The following is a 26634-nucleotide window of genomic DNA, read 5'->3' as shown; positions in this document are numbered from 1 at the left end:
AGGAAATAATATCAGCTAAAAAGCTTACACTAATAGATGAAGGTCAGAGAAATAAAGAGAAAAAACCGCACATTTATTCTCTGCTGCTGCTCCAGCTTTGAAGGCCTCTCGGAGAGTATAAGAGAGTATAATATTCAAATGCACTTGATTTAATGCAGACCTGAGCTACATTTGTGATCTCTCACTGGGCTTGCTGACCCTCATATATCATGCCCGCTATCACCTTCTTCAAGCATAGCTCAGCAATGCCTTTGGCATCATAGCCCCTAACATCTTCCAGCAGATTGCCAGGCAGTCCATAAATGTTACTAATGCTCAAAACACATCCAGCCTCCAGCACTAGATGGTCCCTGTCAGCTGGTCTGGGGAGCAGAAAGCAAAAGACCTTTCAGAAAGTAGCTGGACTCTTTGGTATAGTGGGTTTGGCATGAGGTCCATGAGAATCTGAGATGTGTAAGCTCTTGGAGAAAGGAAAGTGGGACACCAGCTGACTGAAGAGAAAATGTATCATGCTGTATCTGGGAAGGGGAATTATTCCTGCAGTCCTGTCCTGGTCTGGTAGATGGATGTCTCTCCTGGACTGAATGGTGAGAAGACTGTGAAGTGAGGGAGGGAGAAGAAGGACACTACCGAAGCCTAAACTAATACCCAAGGTAAAACTCAAATAGATCACAAGAAAAACAGCTCTGCAGTCCCTTTTTCACTCATCCTTTTTATCACTCATCCAGTTGGCTGCAGGAGGAGCCTAGCACGTGCCCGGATGTATGGCTCGACCCCTCCACGGCTGGGGGTGAGCTCCTCCATTCCTCCTCACACAGGGTGCAATTAGCCAGCAGGATCCCAGCCCAGGCTCCATCTGGCCATGCTCATTAGGGCTCTGGTTGCCAGGAAGGCAGTTGTGGCCAGCTGTAAGGCTGATACCCCAAGCAGAGCCTGCCAAAGGTCAGCAGTCATCAGCTGGCCAGCTGCAGGTCCTCCTGGGGCACACCAAGGTCCAGCTGAAAGGAGTAAGGAGAAGTGATGAGCGAGCCAGGGGCTCTGCAGAGGAGGAGAAGGGGAGGGAGTAGGCCTGTGGTGGGGAGAGGAGAGCTGCCTGTTGCTGTGGGTTCAGGGTATTCCTGGAAAATATGCAGTTCCATAAAAATATGCATTTTAACAAATGTTATAAGTTAAGATCCTTTCCCCCTCGTCCTTAATGGCTAAAAGTTTATCACTTTCAAGCCTCATCACAGAAGGAGAAGATTTGATCTTTTCCTGCAGAAATACAAGCATAGAGCAAGCAGGATTTTTCCTACTTGGAGACAAGCATGAAATGCATAAACTCAAATGATCTGCATTTTAAAAAGATGCAAGTGACTAAAAACATCATGATGAAACTTGTTTTTCAACCTTTGCTATAAGAAGCTTGCAAGAGCTCATTACAGAACACACAAATGCACAGAATGGATTCTCATAAATATACAGACACAAACTTCAGATGGGAAAGCATTCCTAGAAAAACAAATATATATATCATGTGGAAAAGATTTCTAGAAATAGGCACACAGATACACAAACAACAGCTAGGAATTCTGGGAGGCGTGCACAAGCACTTCTGACACCCAGTGATTCACACACTCATAACACATAAGGTATAAAAAGCACAGACACATTATCAGCCATCTACACACCAGTAACACATGAACATCACACAGAAAACAAAACAACAACAAACAAAACAAAACAACAATCTTCCAGAAACATGCAAGCACACTAAAGAGAGAGAGGGGGGCGTGAATACACAGGCCCTGCAAGGCAGGGTTCCCTAGATTAAGCCTAAAGTTCATCTTTTCTGATGTTAGAAAAGTAATCTATGACAGTTTTATTTTTTGCGTATCTGTAACTTCGTATGAGGAGATCTTCACATGAAGTTTATTCACACACATTGGGATTCACTCAGTGCTCCTTACATCTCTTAATCCCTTGAGCAAAAATTTTCCTGATGTTATATTTAGATCTTTGCTAGGTTCCTGTAGTAGCTTTGTAGTGTACACCAGGCCTTTTGATCGGAGTTTAAAATAAGTATTTCTCTGAAGATCTCTGCTTGGTTTCTTAGTGAAAGATACAAGAAACTCATCACCAGAATAAGCCCAGCTGCCTCCTTCAGTCAGAATATAATCCAAGAAAGCATGACTTTCAGAGTTAAAATTTAAATATAACATGAACTTTGTTTTTAAAAATTCACAGAATTATGCCTTTCATTGCAATAAGTGATGGTCAGAAAACTTCCAACTTCTGTGTTACGTTAGCCTGAGGCCATGAGGCATCACTCCACCTGCCTGCTTGTGGGTGAGGTTGCTGCATGCCTTCCCCGATGCTGCAACACTCAGCTGGCAGCAGGAGCTGGGATAGATGGAGCTCAAGTTCTCGAGACCATCATCTTCTTATGTATTTGTGGGGACAGCCTTCCTTCCTTAAGTGAGCATGATTCACATAGAACATTAATCTTTCTTTCCAGTTGCACTTGTCATTATTATTGATTATACAAAATTTGACCACAACAGCCTATCTCCTAAGACAGCAGCCTTTTACACCTTGTTTTTCCCAACCCAGAGGCCAAAAGTGTTTTCACAGTGCTAACTTCCACTCCTTCTGAGGATTACCACCTGGTTACGTTCATAGGAGCTTTGTTTATAGATGTCCTATAACCAAGAGTTGATCTTGCTGTGTATAACAATGTCTGAGATTGTAATCAAGTCCTGCGGGGCTGGGGAGGCTATGGACAAACATCCCACAGGCTGGATACTTCTGCTCACTCTCTGAAAAGCCAGTTCTCAGAAGTATTGACCTTTTTGCAACTCTCAAAATGTCTGCCAGCCGAAGAGAGGTGTACATTACCAACATGTGATTTGCTGGTGTTGCTCTGCATGCTTCACAGGAGATTGCTTGCCAAGGTCAGCACTGCACAGAATGAAATGCAGAAACTTTCCCACTTGGCTCATTTTAAACCATCATTTAAAATGCTCTGTACTGTATCCCAGCCACAAGTAGAGTCCCTGAGACAGTATTCTGCTTGAAAGGAGCAAGGACTGCACCAGTGCCGCAATTTTGAGAGATTGTAAATAAAACCTGTGACACTCAAGGTCCTGAGTAAGGATTTCTATGAACAGAGGGCTCGGGATGTTACCACCCATAACCAAGAAAGACTGCATGTGAGTTAGGCACTTGTGCACTCCTGACGACCAGAGTGTGCTAAAGCCTTGTTTGTGCCTCTGTATAGCCTAAGTCCAGGGCTTTCAAACCACTTTCTCGCCTTGATGATTATTTGGGACCTACCCACACAGGCCGGAAGCCTATTCTGGAAAGAGCTCTTCCTGAATTACGCCTGCAGGAAAGGAAACACCTACCTCGAGGTGACATAGCACGGGCAAAAGGCCTTTCTGGGGGGAGCCGTGCTGGAGGGGCCCTGGCCAGCAGCCCAGCTACTTCAGTGGGGCAGGCAGGTGTCACCTTGCCTCCTGCAGTCTGCCAGGGTTGTGCTGTGAGGACAGGGCCATCCCAAGCTGCGCTCCCCTCGCCCAGCAGCCTCTGGCCAAACAGCAGGCGGGCGGCAACTCTTGGTGACGTGGCTGAGCTGCGCTGGCTTCAAGTGGAAGGTTTATCAGAGGTGAATTACTGCTTCCAGGCCCCTTGGCCACCCATTGATAGCAGCATAAACACAAATGGCAAACACACAAGTGTACGTCCCTTCCCACTTGGAGTATTTATCGGAGGAGACATTTCTGGATGCACTGAAGGGTCCCGTATCTCCCTCCCTTCCCTGTCTGTTCTGTGGGAGTTAGAAAAGTTTTGGATTACAGCTGTAAAAAGTGTAAAGGTGTGGAAAACTTTTCATGGTAGAAATAGTTAGATATAGTGCCTGGAAGGAAGTATTTTTTAACCCTGAAACTCACAAAGACTTGGCCTGGTTGTTTCTAGATCCACACAACTGCAAACACTAAGTCATGAATTTTCATCCTGCATAGTGAGACCAAGAGGCATTAGGAGCAAATACTTCTACATTGCTTTCCAAATATTGTGAAATGTACCTTGCGGGTTGCAAAAGGGATAGCTGTGGTTTGTTCTTACCAAATCTACTAAATTTGTCTCTGTGAGAGCACTGAGAGTGACTGGGATCAAAATTCCCCTACAGGGTATCAGAACTGGATTGTGCAATTCATTTACAGAAGGGAGTGACCAGGCAATATTAGGGCCAGATCCTGATGTACTTATTTGGTCTTTGTGTCCGTGGAAAGAAACGAGGGCTTTGCAAGAAACAGTAATAGTAGTAGTAGTAGTAGAAGTAGTAGTAGTAAGTGGTGGTGGTGGTAGTAGTAGTAGTAATGATAATAATAAAGATGATGACTAGGAAATGTTATTTTCACTCCCACAGGAGACCAAGGAAAGTGTCCGCAGCCGGAGGGGAGCGAGGGCAGATTTGAGCCGCCCCGCACAGCCCCCGCAGCCCGGCAGGATACGGCCCTGTCCACACGCAGGCTGCGGACCCCCCGCCGCCCCCCGTAACGCCGGGGGATGCGTTCAAAGAAGCACCAGGCGAGCCGGCCGTGTTGTAGCACGCTTTATTTGCAGCGGGGTTTGCAGGGTAACGCTGGCGTCCCTCATAGCGCCTGGTAGGTCCGTCGGGGCGGCGGCGTCCCGGGCGTCCCGGGCCCCGAGTCGATACTGGCTCCCGGCGAGAGGGAGCCGGGGTGTCGGAGGGGCTCCCCCCCCGGGGAGAGGCGGTCCACGATGCTGGAGAGGCAGTCCAGGCTGGACAGGGCGCTGCTCGGCTCCGCGCCGTACCCTGTGGCCGGGGCGAGGTGCGGGCGCGTTACCGCAGCCCCCCGGGCCGGGACCCCGGCCCGAAGGGGCCCCCGGTCTCCCCCTGCCCCCCCCCGCCCTCCGCTGCCGGCCTTACCGTGGGGCATCTCGGAGCAGTAACCGGCCTCGAAGCTGCTGCCTCTCGCCGGCCACACCGGGCTGCCGCAGTCAGCCTGCAAGACAGCGAGGGGCGAGTGCCGGCCCCGCCGCGCCCCCCCAGGCCGCCCCCCCTTCCCAAACCCCATGCACGGTCCCCCGGCTGCACTGAGCGGGGAGGGGGGACACAAGGGACAGCCTCGGTGACTAGGGGAGCTGTCGGGGCGGTGGCCCCCTGCCTGCCTCGACGGCCCACTGGGCACGCTCGGCACTAGCTCCGAGAAAAGGGCCTGTTTTAACCCAAAGCTGCCACCTTTTCCTGATATCCTGCTGCCGAGGGGGCCCTGCCTGCGGCCCCAAACTCCTGCCCCTCTCTTACCATGCCGTCGGAGCAGCTGGAGATGGGGCTGGTGGGCTCGGAGCAGCTCTGTCCCGGCAGGTGATAGTAGTTTTCTACCTGCTCCCTCAAGAGCTCCTGGAGGCTCTCGATGTATCTGATGGCGTTCCTCAGGATCTCTACTTTGGGGAGTCTTTGGTTGGGGTTGGCAGTGGTGCACCTCTTCAGAGTCTCAAACGCCTGGTTCACTTTCTTCAGCCTCCTCCTCTCCCTCATGGTGGCCGCCTTCCGCCGGTCCATCGTGGTGGACTTTCTCTTGCAGGCTTTGCAAGCCCACATCAGGCAGTGGCCGGCCTGGTGGTGGCCGCTGGGGGCTCGGACGTGCTCCTCTTCCTCGGAGCAGGCGGGCTCGGCGGGCTGGTGGGCGCCGAAGGGAGGCAGGTCCCTGGGCTCGAAATCCTCGGGAAACTCGCCCTCCGGGGAGGAGAGGCAGGAGCTGTCGTAGAAGAGCTCGGACGGGGAGAACTGGCAGCTGTCCATCACCTCCATCCCTGCAGCCCGGGCGGCGGTGCGGGGCGGCAGCCACCGAGCTCGGGCAAGCGAGCTGGCCGGGGAGGTTTCCTGCCTAATTAGCGACCTGAGCCGAAGTGTCCTTTCCCCGATGCGGGGGGCCCTTATATCTCCACGTTCCGGGGGGCTGGTCCGCGGCGGCCAGCCGGCATTAGCATATCCCCCCCGCATCCCCTGCCGTGGCTGGCTGGGCAAGCCCCCTCCAGCCCCCAGGGGACAAATTCGCTCCGCACCGCGCCTCTGGCCGCCGGCTGGGCCGGCCGCTTCTGGGGGGGAGAAGCGAAGCTGCTGGAGACGTTTCGGCCAAACTCTGGGGGCCTGCGATTTGGGGGTGAAAGGGGGAAAATGCTCCCCGTGACGCTGTGCTAAGCCGAAAGGGTTTGCTCATTTCTTCGGCCCTCGGGTGCTTTGTCCTGGGGTTGTAGTGGTGTCAACAACTGTTTAAATTCGCCAACGGGGACAAAAAGTGCACGGCTGCGTGAGGCGAGGCGGGGGGACACAGATTTGGGTGCTCTGGGGTCGGGTCACACGAAAAACTTCTCACAAAGGAGAAGTGTACGCATTTGCTCCGAGACAAATCCCCTTCCCATTCCTTCTCCTACTCGTGTGACCCGGTGCTGCAAGAGACACAACAGTCGAGCAGCGCCCTGAGCTTGCTAATTTTCTGCTTTCAGGCAATCTTGTACCGTTACAGATGCGTCCCAGCTGCCAGCGCAACAAACCCCTCCTGGAAGTGTAAAATTTCTAACCCCGCAATCCCTAAGTAACTTTACACAAGTCAGGGACAAAAGCTTTGCAGAGACCCAGCCGCAGCAGTAGCCGAGTGGAGCTGTGCAAGGGTCATTAGAGTGGTAATGAAGCCATTTAACAGGCATTTGCTAACGCGCAGGAATCCTTTGGTTTCATCCAGGTGGCTTTTGTAGCTGAGGAAAACACTACGAGAGGGCAAAGGAAACTTTCCCTACCTGGGAATAAAATCCCGTGCCCTGGGTTAACTCAAACGGAGAGGGAGCGTGACCCAGCAGCGGATCAAACGCCCGATGTGCGCCCAGGGAAAAGAGTCTGGGACTGGGAGGAGGCGATGCGGGGCATTTCCAGCCCTGGGAAATTCAGCTCAAGGAGCCTGGCAGTGAACAGTGCCACTGGGGACACCTCTCCGGAGGGGAGCACGCCGCCGAGGAGCCCTCGCATCCTCCCGGGCAGCCTGAAGGAAAATGCAAGCGGCCACGCACCCTGCTTCGGCAGAAAGGATGCCTGATTATTTGAAGGGTTCGGAAGGCTACATCTGCGCTGCTTTGGTTTATTTGGGGCCATAAACGGGGGGAGCCCCCTTTGAAATGAATACTGTAGGAAAAGCAGAAAGTTGATAAAAGGAGTAAAGTTACAGAAAGGGTAAAGCTCAGAATGTCAGCCCTCTGCCGCTCCGAGGTGCAGGTTGATGCCGAGCTGGGCCACATCTGAAACACGGCGGTGCCCTATTGTTTTCCCAAGAAGCCGCCAGTCAGGAGGGCTCTGCTCGGCGGTAACTTGAACTCTTCACTGGGCCGTGCCACACGCACACACGCACTTTGATTTACCACATTTGCGCCGGCTAAAATAGACCTGTTTACAGATTTATGCTTTGTGCACAAATAAACTTGCTCTTTACCGTGCCTGTTGCAGAGTTCCGATCACCTTTCAGCGGTTTCTCTCCAGGCTTGCCCCGTGGAGCACAATGCCAGCCGCTGAGCTCTCCTTGCGGGCAGGGCTTTAGCTCGAAGTTTAATGCTTAATCCCGCGGGGCTGGGGCTGGGAAGAAACGTGCCTTTTCCCCAAAGTCCTGGAGGACCTAGTAAAATTTGTTTCCTTTTCCTTGAGTATCTGGGGGTGGGGGAGAGAAGGAGAAGAAAGGATGGAACAGCCTGTCACTCAGGGAGAAAAAAAAATCCTCAATTAGTATCCCTGAAGAGCCCCCAGCTCCTCTGGTAAAGTGATCTCAAAACAAATTTGCAAAAGTGCTGTAGGCGAGCGGAACTGAAGACAGGCGAGAGAAAACAGCAGCTACGAGGTTGCTGGTCGCGGGGTGTGTGTGTAGGGTGCGGGTGTATGAGAGCGCTGCATTTTAGGAGATGGGAGCCTTAAGCCCGCAAGGCAGGAGCAGCCGGGCACCAGCGGGGAGGAAATAGTGCCCAGGAGCTCTTCAGGGGGTTTTCCTCCCCGCTGCCGCGCTGCTCCCGTTTCTGCATGGATTCGGCCCGTTTGCAGCGCTTCCAATCCTTTTTCACACCCAGAGAGTTGCTGCCGAAACAAACCGAGCCGAAACCGGAGCATCCGACCCGGAGCATGGGCACGGTGCCGGCGGGCTGGGGCGCACCAGGGGCCCGCAAGGCCGGGGCTCGGTGCTTCGGGGGCGATTTTTGTGCGCTGACCCTGCGGGAACAGCAGCGCTGGGGCCGGGGGCGGCGGGGACCCCTCGGGGCTCCCCGCAAAGCGGTTTCCCAGTTGGGCTCGTGTGGACGGGCGTTTGCAGGCGGGTGCGAAACGTTTGGTTCCTCCCAGCGCTGGGAACGGCGCACACCTAAGTAAACACATTAGTACCTGCCAGAGGGATTTGTATGGAAGACAGCTGAAGAAGGCATTGGCCTCTGCTGGCACTCTGGGACTCCCAGGAGAGATCAAAGGGACGAGAGGGGGATTTTTAGCAGCCTTGAGACTGGGAAAAGTTGCTAGTTCCTGCTACCGAAGGGGCGGCCCGGCGAGCACATGGCTCAATTACTCACCCCCCTCTCTCCCCTGCCCCCCGCTCCCGTTCTCGCAGCTCGTTTTCTGCAGGAAGGTGAAAGCTCTGGAAAAAAACCTTGCGGGCTCCCCTCGGGGGAGGGCAGTGACGGGTCCTCCGGAGCTGGCGAGCAGGTGGCTAGCGGCGGGGAGGGCTGGCGAGGGGAGCGGGGCAGGTGGCGAGCTGCGGGAGCGCCCCGCAGTGCCCGCCGGCACCCCGTGTCCGCCCCGCTGGCTCCCTGCGGGGCGCCTGGGGAGAAAGTCTGGGTTAAATCCCCAGCCTCACCCAGTGACTGTCCCTTGGTTCTGCGATTCCACGGCCCTGTTTGCTTTGGCTTCGGATTTAGGCAAAGATTATCGTTATTAATATCAAACGCAAACAGTTTAATTGCAAACACACCGAGAATTTCGCCAGGAAGCCTGGCACGCCGGCCGCACGGGGGTCACGGAACGTCTCTTCGGGAGGTATTTTCTTTATTTAACGAAAAAACTTCCTTGGGGCAAATCTATTCCCAGGAACCGCTCGAGTTGCCCGGCCGACGAAGGAGGCGCTGCGGGGGGGTTCCTGCCGGGGTCCTGCCCCCCCGGGCCGCGGTGCTGGGCGCTCGGGCGGGTCCCCGGGACCTCGGCTCGTTGCTCCTTCTCCAGAGCTCCGAATTACGCGCAGAGAGGAGCCCGAGATCCCCGAAGCGCCGCTTTCTTAGGCCGTGAGTTCCCCAAAGCAAAGGGTTTATTTGGAACCAGAAAAGGGGGGCAAGCTTGTGTCCTCTGTCACTACATGCCCATCGCACTGTAGCTCCGCAATGAGTTGTTACCAACGAGTATCTCAGCGGAGAACAATTACTTAACAGGTTTAAAAGCAGGCTGGCCACGGCGAACAAAAAGGGAGGAAGGACGGCACCGGCACCGCGCGTCTCCTTCAAGGGCTTCCCCCTCGGGCGGGCGCAGCCGTGCCAGTGTGGCCGGGAAGGGTGAGACCTTCCAGAAACGTGGCTGTGACCTTTCAAAAACAAAAACAAAAAATAAATCAGGGGTTAGAGCTGCCGAGGAGAGCGCCCACGGGCAGAGAGTTGCAGCGGAGCCTTTGAGCTGAAGCCTGTGCCTCTGTCAGCTGTCCCGCAGCGCGCTGTGTGTGCGCGCAGGGCAGGGAGCGCTGTTTTCCCGGTGGTCGCCCCTTCCTGGGATTACAAACAATCCCTTACAAACCGGAACGTCCTGGCCGCGAGGAGCTGCCGCTCCGCCATCCTCAGAGAGGCTTTTTTTTTTTTTTTTTTTTTTTTTTTCTCATCACTGAGTGAAAGGCTTCGTCTGCTGTTGCCCCCCTCCTCTCGCCGCTTAACTCCTTCCTCCCCGAAGGACCCCTCTCCCTCAAGGAGCAGGGAAGCCAAAGGGAGTCGCCTTTCCTCGGGAGAAATCACGGCCCTCCGGCCCCGGGGGGAAGCCGGATCACGTCACAGCTGGCGCTGCCCCTCGGGGCCCATAAAGCGTGCTGCAGACGAGGCGAGAGGAAGCCCCCAATTTCTCAGCCAGCGGTGCCCTCTCCTCGCCCGTTTAGGGGCACACGGCGCGGCTGGGGGGCTCCTTCCCCCCGGCTCCCAGCGCCCGACCCTGCTTCCCCGGGGAGACGGCAGGGGAGGAGGGGGTAATTAGCACCGCCGGGGCGGTCCTGGGCGAGGAGACATGGTCCTTAAAGGAGGGAGCGAAGGGAAATGTGTCCCCGCAGCTGACTCCCGGTGTCGCAGCTCGAGCTCTGTGGGGTCGTCCGGCTGAGGGCACGGCGGGCTCGGGCTCCAGGCTCGGGTTAGTAGTGAATGACCGGGAGGAGAGACACTGTAACACAAAGGGCTTTATTTTACAACCCGGGAAATCCGTCCGTCCTTATATACAATATCATATCCCACCGTTTAAATATATATATATTATTTTGTTTTTGTTTTTGTTTTTTTTTTGTTTTCCGTGTTTACAAAAGAAAAGACAGTACTAAAAGTATTTACAGAAACGCAACGAGGCGGGACCTCTCTGAACGCCACTATCACGGAAGGCAGCCGGCAGCTCCACTCAGACAGGAATGGACGTTTCGGTGAGCCTCGGGCAAAGCGGATCACCGGCACGCCAGTAAGTCTCTTAAATTAAAAACGGAAAAACTGGGGGGCGGGGGGCTGGTCTATGCGACGAGGCGTAAAGAAAACAAAACTCGGGGTGAAAAGGGGGTGGGTGGGGGTCAGGAGGAGTCCTTCGGGCTCGGGTCGCCGGGGTCCGCTCCGTCAGGCTGGGCGGGCGGCGGTACCTCGGCCCGAGCCCCGCGGGCCCTGCCTCATTTCTCCACCGCTTCCTCCACGCCGGGCAGCTTGGGCTCGTCGGAGGAAATACTGTCCACTATGGAGGAGAGGCAGCGCAGGCTGCTGGAAGCCGACGACTCGACGGCGGAGCCTCCTGCCAGGCGAGAGAAAAAGAGAGACGGGGGGATACCTCGTAGGGACGGCGGCTGCGGCCGGTGAGGCTGGGGGGGGAGGGTGGGAGTGGGGTGTTACCTGCTCTGGGGCTGGCTCCCAGCGCCCGGGAATGGTCGGAGAGGTTTCTCCAGTCGGAGCCGCAGGTGCCGAGGAAGTCCGAGCCCTGCGGCAGGGGATGCGGGGAGAGAGGAAGGTGCCTGCATTAGCGGGGGGCAGCCCCCCCGTGCCCCGGGGCTGCGGGGGAAGGAGGGAGGCGGGCGGGGAGGGAGGGGAGCGGCGGCCCCGCAGCCGGGTGCCGGGCGGCCGTGCTTACATTTGCCTGCTTAGGGCTGAAGCTGAAGGCGTCCCCCCCGACCTCCTGCATTTTCTCCTGCTGATCCAGCCTGTGCAGGAGGTCCTGCAGCCTCTCGATGTAGCTGATGGCGCTCCTCAGGATCTCCACCTTGGGCAGCCGCTGGTTGGGGTTGGCCACAGTCCGCCTTTTCAGCGCCTCGAAGGCTTCGTTGATCTTCTTCAGCCGCCTCCTCTCCCGCAGGGTGGCCGCTTTCCTCCTGTCCGTGGGGGCTGACTTTCTCTTGCAGGTTTTACAAGCCCAGATCAAACACTGGCCGGGGCAGTGAGGGGGCTGCAGGCCCGGGGGGGCCAGCACATGCTCCTCGCCACTGCTGTCGCTGCCGGCCTCCGGCGGCATTTGGTCCTGACAGGGGGACAAGGTGCCGTCGCTGCCTGGGTACAGTGGGGAACCTTCCGCCATCTCCAGCTGCTGCAGGGCTCCATTCTCCCCGTCCAAGTAGAAGAAATAGGAGCCAGTTTCGAAAAGGTCCATCATCATGCTGTCCCTCGGCCCCTCTGCCTGCTCAAGTTGGGTGGCAGGCTCGAAAACACCCCTAGGAACAACCCAGATGGAATTTAATTAGTGCAGTGACATAAGTCCCCCCCTGCTTTATATATAGGAGCTGCTGAAACCCTATCCAACTTTTAGCTGTCGCGGTGCATCACCCTCCAAAACTGATTCCAGCCAGTCTCCTGGGCGCTGTCCTGAGAACATCTCCAATTTAGAAGGGGAGAAGAAGGGGGGCAGAACAAGGGGACATAGGCAAATAAAAAATATTTATTTTTTAAAAAAGAAAACAAATGAAATAGAAAAATGCACCCCAAAACTGGTGAGTGTGGGATGTGCAAAGGGATGTGTGGAGAGGGCTTGTGGAGCCATGTCTGGGTGCAGCGGGAGGCCCGGCTGAGGAGCTCGAGGGGCTCAGCCGCAGGACAAAGGTGGGGGGCTGCGGGTGGAGCCCGTCCCCAGCCTTCCCCGGCTCACACGCACACACACGCACACTCATGCACACACACACACATACACACACATACACACTGCATGCTTCTTACCCAGTGCTAAGTATAGGTCTACAAGGAGAGGTTTCAAAGGCAGCCACGACTCTCCAAATAGAAGGGTTAATATTTTGAGAAGAAGCCCCTGCTATTCCCCCCCTTCTCTCCCCCCTTGAGGCATGCCATTCCTGTGACCCACGCTGCCCGGGCCAGCCCAAGGTTAGGAGCCAAGCTCACTATCCCTCCACACACATGGAGTGCCTCTGCCAAGGCAGAGCCTTGCTGCAGTGTCAAAGGACCCAGTTAGTGCACCTCGGCGCGGTGTTTTCATTTGAACTTTCCCATGTTGCCCATGAGGTGACAGAAGTGACTCCAGGTGACTGGGTTACGGTCTGATGGGGCTCTCCGGACAGCTCCTGTCCTTGACAGTGTTTAGGGCAATTGAAGCTCAGGCATCTGTTTTAACTGCAGTTAATCCCCAGGGCCTGGCAAGACTTCCAGAGCTTCCTGGCCCCCGAGACAGAAACGGAGCTTGTGCTCGCTCTCTGTTAGCATGTACTGTAATGTCACATCATGTCTAGGCCTCTCTCACCTCATGGAAGGGAAGCTATGGGAAAATGTCCTGTCTGCTTCTTTCCCTGGGCTGCCTTGCTTTCCTTAAATCACATGTAATTTCTCTCTGCTTATGTAAAAATATATATTATATATATATGTATATATGTATATATATAAAATATATAGCCTTGGAATCCCAGGGTATCTCTCAAAGCTAACTTCTGACTTATTTCTGAAAGGAACTGTGGCATTTTTGTTCTGTTCTTAAAAGCTGCAATTACCTTGACTTTCTCCAAAACTGATTGCAAACCAGTTTTTATGAGTACAAATATATTACGGAGTAGCTGCAATTTTGTTTTGACCAAATCAATATTGCTGAAATGGATCTCCTTTCAGTTTTAATTAGGCAGAACAAAATCCAGTTTTGAATGAGACAGAGAAATTCAACCTTTTTCAGTGAAACTAATTTTGATATTAATATTCCAGCACTGAGGTATTTTTTCACTTCGGAGTAGCCTTGCAGTTAAGGAGCTGAACGTATGGCATAGTTTCCTCACTCTGTACTTAGTTTGCTGTTTGACCTTTGACCAATCATTTAATTTCCCTGTGATTTAATTTTCTACCTTTAAAAAGGGATATAATGTCAGCCTTTACCCATCCCTTGCATTTCTCGTGTTGCCCCTTGTCATTATGTGCTTTTCAGTGCCACAGGGATGTTTTCCCCATACCAGTAATGACAGTGGTAATAAAAAAATAATAAGAATATCTGTGGATTGCTTAAAACTTTTCAACTTTACTACAGTTATTTTTTTTTTCTTTTAATCTTTAGTTTCTTCACTGCTGCTCTGGTGGTGTTTGGAACAAGACAGACAAGATCAATCTACTGGTGAGGTACACAAATAAAAACTTAGATTGTGGGAGAAATAATACTAAAATGTGGCTGTCCTCTCAGAGAGTTTTAGCTTGACTTTGGGAGCTTCCAAAGTGGAAGTTTAGGAGCCAGATGTTCCTTCAGCTATCATCAGCATTTTTGCTTTAAGCAGGAAACAAAACAAAAACTTCTTTATTTCCAGCATTCATTCATTAAGAGCTGGAGTAAACAGACCTAGTTCCTCAGAGTAATGTGGGCATAACATAGTTCTTTATTGAGCAGAACTTTCATCAACTGCAACTGATTTTTAGTTTGATGAAATTGTCCATTCCCCCTACACAAAAGAAACATTGATTGTGCTGTAGCCATCACATTGCATGCCCCATTCCTGCTCCTTGGTCATAACCAATGTCATAAAATAACACAGCTAGCAAGAAACCAGAGCACATGTGAACAAAATGCCCTTAGCAACATTCTCCATTACAGCAGTGGGCCAAGTGGAAGATTCCTAAGTTGATGCTGGTCTTTTTCTCTTCACACCTTACATGCCAGATCTTGTTAGATATAAGTACAAGGATCTAAGAGGAAGTAAAAGCATAAAAACAAGAAAAAGTGGACATGGAATCAGAAAGGGGATCACTGCAAAACTCTACCTGTAATCAATTGGCTTTTATGTCACAGCTGATCTCTAGAATTTCAATCACCCTTTCCTCCAGATTAATTCTAAAATATTCTGTATAATTATGACTGAATAGTGAGTTCATAACTGACCAGGTCACTCTTGGCATCTTCTGGCTTGAGCAGAAGTTTATAGTCTAGAATTACAGAGAAATATTTTCTTATTGTGGACTCACAGGGCCCTGCGTACCACTCGAAATGCTTCCTTTTTCTTCTTCACTTACTTCAGCCACAGGCATGATGGAATTTTAACCTTTTATCTCTTTGACTCTTTACAGTGGTATCAATAACCAGTGGGGATCAGAAATATCTGTTTCTGTTTGGCACTCTGAAAGGGCACCTAGGTAAGGACGAAGTTCTTATTTTTAGTTTTAGTTTTTTATTGTGAATAGTATCACCTCCTGTTTCAATTTTACAATTTTTCATCTAGCTTCTCAATAGAAAAATTCATATGCTGTCCTCATTGTAGTCTCAGGCCAACCATTTAGAGTAATTTTGCCATGAAGAAGTCTAGGCTCATTCTCTTGTTCTGTTCTCAGTCACTTACCATTCACACAGAAGACCTCACCTGAGTTTTTTAGTATATTCAGACTGGACTCGACAGCATATCTGGGGATATATGTTAACATCTATTTTTTTTTTTTTTGTCTATTATTACCTGTATGTTGTATAATTAAGACACCAGTCAAAGCTTTTATAGGGTTATTTTTTGCCATTCCTCCCAAAGTGTCAAGAGGTGTACTCAAATACCCGTTTGGGGCATGTTTACATTCTCATTTTCATTTGTCAGGAATGCCTTTATGAAGCAAATCTCTGAATAGCCCCCACTTACTGCATTTTTGATACTCATCAGAGGGTGCTCTCAGAATGTATCATCTGAATTTTGTTCAGGGGAAACTAAGCTGGAAGGCACCCTAAAATGTGAAGTGGATGGTAGATCATCAGCACTACCAATTTCTACAGATCTGATCCTGTTGTACCTACACTACCTGCAAATCTACTGATAGTCACAGTTTACTGGTAAGAACTACAGAAAACTTTGATGTGTTGCTGCACTATGACATTCACTGCTGAAATAGTACATTATGCCAAACATTGCAAAAGCTGAAAAGAATGAAACACTGAAAGAAATTTTAAGCAGATGAGAAGGACTGAGACATCTTTCTTTTCTAGAGATGTTTCAAATGTCTGAGTGATGTGGACATCATAAGGGCAAAGCTGGTGCAAAAAAGACGTGCAAGTTGGTAAAGAACATGTACTTATCCCAAATCTACAATTTGTCAGGTTTTGTGAAGACAGATTAGATAATTTCCATGAATTTTCTTGAAAGTCTGAGTAATGGCGACTCTATGGGGGACAGATTTTATTATGCTGATAATGGCCTGTGGGAAGTTTAAGCAAAAGAACTTAACTGTCATTCATGGAAAAATAATTCTTGCTGCTGGAATGGAGCATAGCAGACTCCATGGCCTGCGGTACGTAGGGACACTACTTTTCTGAACTCAATTATCTCTTCCTGCCTTAAGTTATAAGAACTCCAGAGTGGTCTGCAGGAGCATGGAACACGGAGCAGCTTTAATTCCTGATTTTCATTTATACATGTTGTGTTGCTTACTTAGATTTTATTATTTACTTTACTCTGTTCAAATTATGTTTTTCCAAGGAAATTATATTATTTGGATATCCACAATGCCACGTGCACTCTCTTTGGGAACTGAGTAGAGGAAGTGTGTGTACTCTGCATGCTGGTGCTTGTGTGTAAGTATATGGCCATTTCAGAGAATTTATAAGCAAGTGGGAGTACCATCCCTGAAATGCAAGTCTGGAAAGTGGAGTAGTGAATTGTAATGCATGCTGTGGGGCTACAAAGTCAGTAAGCTAGATATGAAAAAGACAACTTCATATACAGTCTTTGTAGGGGAAGATATATATATATAAAGTCTTATTCACAGTGGCCTTGGCTCTATTGCTGTTCCAAATCACTGCTGTTTTCCTTTGATTGGATATGGACTTTAGTGTTCATATCAGTTACAGTCCTGTTAGTATCTGAGAGGTGCAACCTTGCTAACTAAACAGACTCCTCTGGTTCAAGATGGTAAGGTAGGATTTCATTACAGCTCTCATGTTGGGCAGTTATGAGACACAGTTCTAAATGGCAGATGCTTTAATGCCTGTGTCAGGGTCTACAGTGACAAATAGTCACCACTGCACAAACACATTTATTTTACTACAAGACGTTTTCCTGGGGAGGAGGGATTGCCAATCAGAAACCAGAAGCCCATTGCATTGTTGCTGGCTGGGACAGGCATTTTCCGTGGTTCTATCCACAAGCTGGGATTCTTTGCAGGGAGGAAAGCAATAAAAATTACAGTCATCTTCTACTTTTGATTAGGAAGAAAAAAAAAAAAAAGAAGAGGGGACTTGAAATTTGACATGAGTCCAAGACACATCATGTACTTTATAATCATATTTTTTGCCATTACATTTCTTTTGTAAGTACATGAAAAAACATTTTATAATTATACACTTATGTATCTGTTTAGACTATAAGCAGAAAGTGCATTTTCACACTATGCAGTTTCAGAACATAATGAGAATGATATCTAAACCCTACTCACTCAAAAGGACAAAAATTAAACCATAGCTGCTACTACTAATTAAAATAAATACTATTTTTAATTCTGTAAATGAAAGTAAAGAAGGGCTTGGAGGAGAACCACTTTCTGCATCCAGTACTTAGACTAATCATATCCATGCTGCCTGTGGACAGAAAGAGAGCTTAGTGTTCAGGCAGTGCAAAAATGACAGTTTTCTTTTCTGGAGCTCACAAGGGATTTTTGCAGAACCACAACGCTTCATGGAAAAATGGGATGTCAGTGCCCTGGAGTCTGGAAACTACGAAGGTACGATGGAAGCTATGGATGTACAGAGCTCTCTCCCCAGCAATAACAAAGGGATTGTTTAAAACTGCACATCACAAAGCCACAAAGTGTTTATGCTGAACGATCACCTTCTATACACAAATTGCATTAAACAGTTTCATTATCCATTGCCAAATATTTTTTTGGTTTCCTGGTGTAAGCTCTTTGACATATGGATGTGCCAGTACAATGAGCCATTTGATTAGAAATACATAGCACTGGATAACTAAGATAAAGTTAATAAGCTGTAGTCACTTGTAGGCATTACTGGGTCTTGACTTATTTCCTGGTGCTGCATTAATATAGTCCTCAGTTATTCCATGCACTTGTGGATTGAAAATGCAGAAACAACAGAAACGAGAATCTCCTGAGATAGTTCCCTTTCCAAAATGTAAATAATGTATTGGAAGTAATGCAACCCTTTCATTGTCCCATAGATTTCCCTGTTCCTCGTGAAATAATATACATTTTCCCTGTGAACTATAATTTCAAATTTTTGTTCGTTAAATTTTCAGCATTGTTATGCCTTTGTGGACCAACAATTTAGCTCATAATTTGGAAAAAGTGTTGATTTCTCCATGATTTGTATTTTGAACATTCTGCATGATTTATACATTGAGATTTAGTTCTCCGTACTTCATCATTACATCTTTTTCTTTCCACAATCCACATTACAGCCAACTGAACAAATAAAGCTTGTCTCATATACATTGTTATGGCTTGCCTGAGATCCTTTGGGTGACATGTCATCAATCTTTTCATAATATATGGTAAATATAGAATGATGTTTCTCTGTCCTGCCACATTTTCAGACTTAGCAGACATAAATGCTACATCCCAAGTGTTCTCTTGCAAGTTTTTCCTTAGGTACAACAATTGGCTTTGCTAAGTCAGACTCAACTTTGAATATACATGTATATTCATGTATCCTTAGATATAAGACATGTTTGCAAGGACTGGAATTTTGGCTTTCTAGGTGATTTCAGTTTTATGTTTGAATCCTCCTGTGAACCAGTCAATTTCAAGGCCTACCTATTGTTCTCTTTAACCCTTTCATGCAGACATTTGGATTACTTTTGTTCTTTGTATTTATAAAGAGCTCTTTCCCACCATCAGAGGAATGAAGTTTTAGTTTACATCTTTGCTTATTTTATCACTTAGATATTTAGTACTTTTTTTTTTTTTTTTTTTTTTTTTAAAAAAAAACCTCATATGTGGTGCTGGATATTTTTATACTCCTGCTACTTTCATACTACAGCCATCATCTGAATTTCCATAAATATGTTGCTGACTTATTTGAATGTAATGTTCACAACATGAACTTGGGGTAGTTTGATGTGACCATTCCTTTCTAAGCACTGGTCAGATTCTGTTCTCTCTGTAGCTTTTCACAAGTCTTTTGCTTCCTGCATGTCCAGAATCCTTGGGCTTTACTAGGCTTTAATCCAAGAATAAAAAAACTGGGCTTGTATATTCATTCTTAAATATATATATATATCATTTTCTCCCTCTCTGTAGTATAGCAAGAAAAAAAAATGTTTTCACAGACCTACCTTTCTTTATATCTGAAGAATATACCCATCTTCAAACATTTTCATTGTTCATTCTAATATTTTCTTACTGTCTCCACTAGGATGGAGTTGATACACTAGTTGGTGTATTTTGGGGCCATTTTGTGTCACTCACAGTATCCTGCATCTGCTGGCTTCTTTTACTCATTAAAAGACAAATATATGTCTGTCCCTTCCTGGCTATAACCTAGTCAGTAGCCTACCTGGAAAATACCTCCAAAGTTGTCAAAGTTTTGTCTCCCACCAAATATAGGGAAGATGTGTTCAAGGTGCCAGGAATGACGTGTCTCACTGCTGTCCAACAAATCTGTTATCTGCATTTTCTGAGAAAGATGTGTATCAGATGCTTCAGTTGAAGATACAGCATGCTCTGAAGGTTCCAACAGGGAATTTTGTTCTTAATTCTTGTTGTTACAGTGATGTGCGTCCTCAAACATGATAGACAGAATCTCTAGCAAACTTAAATTCTGTATAATGTATCTGGGACTTGAGAAAATGTTGATGCAGAATCCTCATGTATCTTACCTACACAGGTTTTCAAATGGAAAATAGCTGCTTCTTTTGGAAAATAAAAGCCGTTAAGAGAAAGGCTTATGAAAATAAATTTGCTCTGAATTAAATAGCAATAATGACCTTGAATCCAGCATATATCTCATCATGTTTTTATCAGAACCTGTTGCACAGCTGCAAAACTGTTTTAGGCTGTGAAGGTCATTATGTTATTTGACTGTATGTCATTTAAGGTACATGCTTTGTAAATAAGGTTACCTGTTATCTGTCAGTGTAAGAAATACAGCAGTCTATGTTTTATTCCTTCATCGGTCTGTTCTGTTCTTTTCACATCATTTCACTTCACAATTTCTGCAGGTTTATATGCAAGGTTTCACTTGCTTTAAGATTCCTTAGGCTCAGAACTGTATTCTTTGAAGTACAACAGGACCTAGGGGTTGCAACAGTCTCTTGAATGTGCTGCGGGTTTGTGGCACAAAGAAAATCTGCAATTTTGTTGTGTGAGATATTTGAAATAAGTAACTGTCTCTGGCCACCATTTTTGTACCATGTGAAGTCACCTCTGTGATGCTCCAAAAGTACAGAAGAGTCTTCTGGTCACCCTAAAAGAAAACATGAAATTTCTCAAAGTCAGGGAAGAACCTTGTCTTAGTTGACATTCTTTCTTCCCCATGCAGTTCATGTCACATATAGGAAACAATACAGGAATGCAAAAGAAATAGTATTCAGAAGTTCTACCTGACAAAATGATTCTTACCGTTCTTGTTCTAGTCAGATGTTACACAATCATACTCAAAAAATATCTGTATTTCACCAGACCATGCTGAGTATTTCAGAGAAACTGCATAGACTAAAAGATTGCCAGAAGTGCACTCTGCCTGGGGGAAAAAAAAAAAAAAGAAAAAAGATAATAAAAAAAAAAGGCTTAAACTGAATCGACAGAAGTGTTTGGATTTTTAGAGAAGTTATACTAATTGTTTCTTAGAAAAAAAAAAAAAAGAAAAAAAAAGATAATTAAACATTGAGGAAAAGCTTAGAAGAAAGAAATATCTTAAGAATGTATTCTGATTATATAGAAAATCCCTGGAAGACCAGTCCTAGATATGCATTCTGAAATTAGTATCTAGACAACATATAGCTATGTTTAGACTTAAAGAAAATAGTGAGAAAATATTTTTCTTGTGAAGTGTGAAACAGCTGGCTTATAACAGAATCTGTTCACCTGCAGTGCCAGTATTTTTAAACAACATTTGTGCATTACAGCAGGCTAACAGAAATGTTTGGCTGGAAGTGCTAAGCAGTGTAATTATCATTTCGTAGTATTATTGATTACTATAATAACTGAAAAATAGACAGAACAGACAGAAGTAACTGTGCACCATGAATAATAAGCAGATGCTATGTATGTATGCATGTATGTATGCTGCAAGCTCCAAGTGACAAATAATCAATTCATTTAAGATATGTCCACACATAGTAACCTAGTCACATTCTGTTCAGTGGGAGCTACTGAGTACTTTGTATTTCTAAAAAGCCCAGTGCTTGAATTAGATTAGTGCCATTATGCCATTTTATGAGAATACACTTTCCTGTAAAAGCTTTGTACTGGAACTACTGTCTTCAGCTTGGGACAGCAACATTGGAACAGCACTAAAAAGCAACTATCAATGTCTGCAGGCAGTTTCTGAAAAGGGATGGTAGTGTAAGGGACAGGTAAGTTCATAGCATGGCACTGGCCAGTTCATGTTAGAGCACCTTATCTTTCTTTTCCTTCAGAATTGGTTACTTGCAGCCATGTTAATTAGCAAGTTGCACATTCAATAGCTAGTGGAGATAATGAGAGCAGTTGTGTGTACAGCAGGAAGGAGTCTTCAGGGTACAAGTCCAATCACAGATTACTTTCATCTTGCACTCACATTGATGTTATCAGTAAGCGATGTCTTGCTTTGAGGAATCAGGATCACTAGACATAAATAATAGCTACACAGGACAGAACCTGTATTTCAGAGCTGAATACCAGTCTGTAAACTGTGGTTGTGGAGGACAGCATTAGCAATTTTCAAAACAATGTTAAAGATTCAGAGTAGTGTTCCAAACAATCAGTTGAGCACACAGTATGTATATGTATGTATATATTAATATTACACATTATAAACTAAAACAACGTAAAAATATAGAAGAGAAAAATCTAGCAAAGATTCTCATATGTAGGCATCAAACAAGTATTTAACAACAGGGTAAAGAAAGTTTATCATATTTAGAGGGTTCCCAGTGCAGAATATAAGGGCTCTGAAATGTTTACAAGATTGATCATTGACAGTGACATGGGTAAGACAGAAGTTGTCTGTGATATTGATTGTCCATGAACAGTCAAGATTTTATTTTTGCATCTCTTTCAAGCTGCAAAATCCATCCTGCACAGTCTACTAACAGTCAAGGTCACGATGGTAAAGAAATTGAGAATATGAAAAACCTTACATGGATTTCTACAGTTCTTATCAAGGAAATCACTTTTCATGATTACAAGAGAATTAGGATCAGCATTCAAAGTATTAATGTCATTAGCGTCATTAGTGAAGAATGACCAAGAAAGATGGCCAACTAATTTAGAACTTTTTTTTTTTTTTTTTTTTTTTTTTTTTCTGGAGAAGAGAGATCCCTTAAGGTTTTGGATCACCAGCGTTGCTCCATTTGGAACCAAAAGTGAAGTTAGTTGTAAATTGCCTATGTATCTTCTGCCAACAGATGCTAAGGCTTAGTATTTTCTGGAACAAGGAGTTATTAAGTGATCACATGATTGGCACTCTTTACCAACTATATCATTCCTTACACAAGCTGAAAAGTAATGTACAAGCAAAATCAAGAAAAATCAATGATCAATGGCTTCTTAAAATGAGCTGTCTCTCTGGTCAGAGGATGTGTCTTTGCAGAATTTGATTTTACACAGACAGCAGCAACAGTTTATAAACAAGAGTCTGCAGAAGCTCATATGATCACATCTTATTGGGAACTTTCTCAGGCAAGTATCTCAAATTTGAGGTTTCCATGGTTCCAGGAATTTTGTGATATTTTATGTAAACTATTTTCCAGAATTCTAACTATTCAATACTGTGATTACGTCCTGATGTTGGGGTAAAGTGGAGAACTTGCTGACTGTTTTGGGGAAGATTTAAGCTGTTCTTAAGGTCAGGTTGTTAAAGTAAGAGGAGGAAAACAACCAACCAACCAAACCAAATGGAATCAAAGAAAACCAAACCAAACCAAAGCAAACCAAAGCAAACAAACAAACAAAAACCAGAAGACAGAATTAAGGCTGTGAAAGAAAGAATGGCATAGTCATCTTAAGACAAAATCAGAAAGGCAAAGGACAAATTAAAAAACAACTATCAAATGACACCAAAAGTAAGAAGAAACTTTCAACAAATATTATAGTAGCAAGAAAACTAAGGGATCCTGAATAGAGAGAAAGACTAACTGATGAAGCTGTGCTTAATGCCTCTGTCAATTCAAATTACAACAAGAAGGTAAAGTGGGTTTAACCAGTTAACACAATTAACATTAGTGACAAAAGGGTAAAGAGTCAGGACAGGAAAACCAAGAGGTTAAAGTAATTAGATTATTGTACATATTAAAACTGGTTCAGCCTCAGCATACTTGGAAAATTGAATGAACTGATCTCAGTGCTGTTTCCTGATATCTTTGAGAGATCATGGATGATGAGATTGCAGAAGATTATAGATGGGCAAATGGAATGCATATTCTTAAGCAGAAGAAAAAAAAAGGTTCTTGTAGGTGAGTACTTCAACTGAAGTTTCTCTAAAAATGCTGGAAAAATGATAGAATATTTATATGCTCCTGGAAGAATACAAAGGATACAAAGAATAACGCTAACATGGAGTAGTCTTATTCGCATTACAAAATCTTCATGAAGGAGCTGTGCCAAATCAATTTAGTCTCCTGTAACAAGTCAACAATTCTTGTGGTTATAGGATGAGCAGAAACCACTTATCTTGATTTTAATGTTTTTTATAGCTTCACATGACATTTTAATATGAAAAAAAGAAAAATGAACCCCCTATGTGTATTCAACTGTTTGGAAACTGCTCAAAGAAGATCTCTCAAATGGTTCTGCTCTGGGAATTAATGTCTTAATTAATATCTCAGGTGAAGGTATAGAGAATATGCCCATCTAATTTGCAGGTATCCCAAACAGTATGAATTATGAGCCTCTTGGAGGTCATGCTTAGATTTTAAGTTGATTGTGACAAATCAGAAATATGGTCTTTAATAGATACCATTTTGATGACAGCAAGGACAAAACTGAACACTTTGGAAAGCCTGAAGAACTGCAGAAATATAGGCTAACTAGGTAAATTGTAATTCTTCAAAAGAAGGAAGGGACTGGGACTCACAAGCAGGCAGGAGGCACATGAGGTTGTCCTTCTGTCCGGTTCTAGGCTGGTAAGGCTTTAACTGGAATCCTGTGCCCATTTTCAGGCATTGTATCTCGAAACAGATACAGCTGGTACAACTAAAGAAAATGCAGAATGCTAAAAAGAACAACTGGGAGGATTAGAAACATCAGCTGAATAAAAGCTGAATGAATGTTGTATAGACTAGAGAACAGAGATGTTAATTGGAAGTACTGTCACTGATTGAGTAAGTAGTAAACTGATGCTTGTGATTATGTGGATAGAAAATAAGCTACACAATTAGTTATAACAAGGCAGTTTGGGCTAAGTCTTCTGATGGAAGGAAAAATACTAGACTGGCTTACCTGCAGAGCAAGAGCTATATAGACCTCTGCCAGCAATGATGTAGCCTTCAAGCAGAATATATAATAGAATCTGGGACTTCCTAAGATTCCTTTTTGCCTTATTTTCCTGTGATCTATGCTATCATTGTTTCCTATTAGAATGAATTCTACAATATTAACTGAGGAAAATTAAAATGGAAAAAAGGAAGGCAGTCTAGGTATCAGAACTCTTGTAGGCTGGGACGAGATCCAGCCAGGATCCCATAAATTTTTTAATACTGTACTTGGGTGTGTGAACTGCTGCCTTCCATGTTTCATGTGAGAGTCTGCCCACCTCAGGCTACATCACTTTCTGAATGGACATTAAAATATTGTTGAAAGTTGCACTACTGGAGTATGGCAGATAGACAGCGATTCCTCAGCAGCCTTAGCCCAGGGACCAGCATATTTGATGTGATAAACGTGGATAAACAGATCCCTGTTCTGAACCAAGCAGAGAATGAAAATAAATCAGTGTCTCCTGTATGTTATTTGAATGTTTAAAATACAAGCCTAGAGATTTAGTCCTGGATTCCTTCTAGAGGTTAAATCAAAACTGGCAATTCCCTATTATTTGACAACAATGATAATGAGATGATAACTCCCAAGCCTGCACAAGAGCTATGTGGGCATATGTAATTTGCCACTTTTTGCCTCCATTGTCAGTGCTTGCTGTCTCCCAGATTCCACTCATAATTTATGAGAATTACTTTCTTTAGTGGCTGTTTTTCTGTATGCTTTGAGGTTGGGCACTTGTCAGCTAAGGATTCTGCTGCACAGCAGGATGTCCCAGAGTTAAGCATGGTAACGCGTAACTGTCCTTGAGATCCTTGAGCACAAGCCAACTCCTATTCAATGTCATTACTCCTTTCTCAATTGCTCTCTCTCTTTGACCTTCAGGAAAGAAGAAGAAAAAAAACACCAATAACAACAAAAAACAAACCAACAGAATTTCACACACTTCCAGCTTCATGGAACATAGGGTGGATGGTAATCAGTGTGGTCTATTTACTGAAAAGTTCATGTGCCCAAGAGCTACAAGTGCTTCTCGTATGCAGACAAGCCAGAGAGGATCTTACATTTGGAAAGGCTCGCATGCAGGATATGGCAATGGTTGCCCTGCAATCTCACTGCTCCTTTGTGAAGAGGACTGGGCTGAGCGTCCAGGCTATTTTGAAGGTGTTGGCCTCAACAACTTCCACTGGCTCACTTCCTCCCAAAGCCAGGGGTTTGGATTACGCAGCCATGCCAGCAGACCAGCCATGTGATACATCTTTGGCAAGGAAACTTTATTTGAATTGTGTGCAAGCCGTGTGCAACACAAGGTTAGCCTCTGCTGAAATATAAAGCCTAAAATTATTTTTGCAGTCCTCTGAGATGAACTATAAATAGTTCTACAGTATATACAATTATTTCCTAAATGTGATTGAGACTATTCTATAAAGATCATAAAGAACTGTTTTAAAATGGTAACAGAAAATCTTGTTTCATTTGATATGAAATCTCAATTTCATTATAAATGAAATATTAAGGACTTTCTCATAGATTCGCCTCATTTGGAAAGATGAGCTTCTTACCAAAATTTATCAACATAGCAAGCTCTCACATATGTTTGGAATTTCTTTTTCAGGAAAAAAGAAAACATGTTGTATAATGTTGAATATCAGTGGAATATAGTACTTAAGTATTTCATTAATGAACCATTCTTTTCTCCTAAGCACTTTAATAAAGGCTGTGTCAAATATGTTGTTTACAATGGATTTTTGTTAAATACAAGGTTCTTTTCATACAGACATTGGCTCTGTTAACATGGTTTCTTCAAGCTTATGTCTAAGTTTTAAATCCTTCTGGAGCTGACACCAACTGTCCATTTTGACACTTGCTCATTAGTTTTCTCTCAATTGAACCATTATCTGTCTTTCAGCTGTTGTAGCAATTTTATATTTTACAACATCTCCTTACAGGACCCCACTGAACATTTTCCTGGTTTTGGAAACCCATATAATATGATGGCACAAAGTATTTCACAGCTCTATCAGAATAATTTGCCACTTGTTCCAGTGGCCATTCAAGAAAATGAAGCTTCAGTCTAACCCGTTGCAAACTGTTAAAAATCAAAATCAATTATTTCTGTAGATCAAGACTTAATGGTCATGACAACTATTAATCCAAGTCATACTTCCCTCTGGTAGCCTGAAGGAAGCTATACTTGACAAATTTAGATTTCTCTTTAAGAGCTTGAATATGTGTTTGTGTGTGCACGTGGGATAGTAGTATATCATAATAGTGACCACAAGTTAGAAAAAATGTTGGCATCTCAAATAAGTTAATTCTTGTTATTTTATTATTACT

The 26634-nt window shown here is 45.5% G+C and overlaps 2 protein-coding genes and 1 long non-coding RNA gene across 12 annotated transcripts; 1 reads left to right on the top strand and 2 right to left on the bottom strand.

The window, feature by feature from the left end:
- Positions 1 to 4581: 4581 nt before the first annotated feature.
- MYF5 (myogenic factor 5) lies at positions 4582 to 6051 on the bottom strand. The gene is made up of 3 exons (XM_035347398.1): positions 5315 to 6051; positions 4937 to 5012; positions 4582 to 4822 (listed from the first exon to the last, which is right to left on the bottom strand). The coding sequence occupies exons 1-3, from the start codon at positions 6011 to 6013 to the stop codon at positions 4638 to 4640; spliced, it is 960 nt and encodes a 319-aa protein (XP_035203289.1). The 5' UTR covers positions 6014 to 6051; the 3' UTR covers positions 4582 to 4637.
- A 3833-nt stretch (positions 6052 to 9884) lies between these two features.
- Positions 9885 to 12031, bottom strand: MYF6 (myogenic factor 6). 2 transcript variants are annotated; one of them, XR_004756264.1, is made up of 4 exons: positions 11366 to 12031; positions 11131 to 11215; positions 10594 to 11032; positions 9885 to 10429 (listed from the first exon to the last, which is right to left on the bottom strand). XR_004756264.1 is itself a non-coding variant. In XM_035347407.1 (3 exons), exons 1-3 carry the CDS (start codon positions 11882 to 11884, stop codon positions 10914 to 10916), a joined length of 723 nt encoding a protein of 240 aa, XP_035203298.1. In that variant the 5' UTR covers positions 11885 to 11957; the 3' UTR covers positions 10510 to 10913. The 2 variants fall into 2 exon arrangements, 1 of the variants encoding a protein (XP_035203298.1); XM_035347407.1 differs by lacking the exon at positions 9885 to 10429 and having other exon boundaries at positions 10510 to 11032; positions 11366 to 11957.
- LOC118178696 lies at positions 10575 to 26026 on the top strand. Of its 9 annotated transcripts, none has more exons than XR_004756269.1 (6): positions 10575 to 10714; positions 14764 to 14829; positions 15341 to 15505; positions 15884 to 15960; positions 16149 to 16243; positions 21888 to 22095. It is a non-coding gene; the product is annotated as an uncharacterized LOC118178696 (long non-coding RNA). The 9 variants fall into 9 exon arrangements; XR_004756273.1 differs by adding an exon at positions 21086 to 21200 and having other exon boundaries at positions 15884 to 16243; XR_004756276.1 differs by lacking the exons at positions 15884 to 15960; positions 21888 to 22095 and adding an exon at positions 25183 to 26026.
- Positions 26027 to 26634: the final 608 nt, after the last annotated feature.

The sequence above is a fragment of the Oxyura jamaicensis genome, chromosome 1 (assembly GCF_011077185.1).
Source record: "Oxyura jamaicensis isolate SHBP4307 breed ruddy duck chromosome 1, BPBGC_Ojam_1.0, whole genome shotgun sequence".
In the NCBI taxonomy this organism is placed as follows: domain Eukaryota; kingdom Metazoa; phylum Chordata; class Aves; order Anseriformes; family Anatidae; genus Oxyura; species Oxyura jamaicensis.
This window is presented reverse-complemented; position numbering and strand designations above follow the sequence as displayed.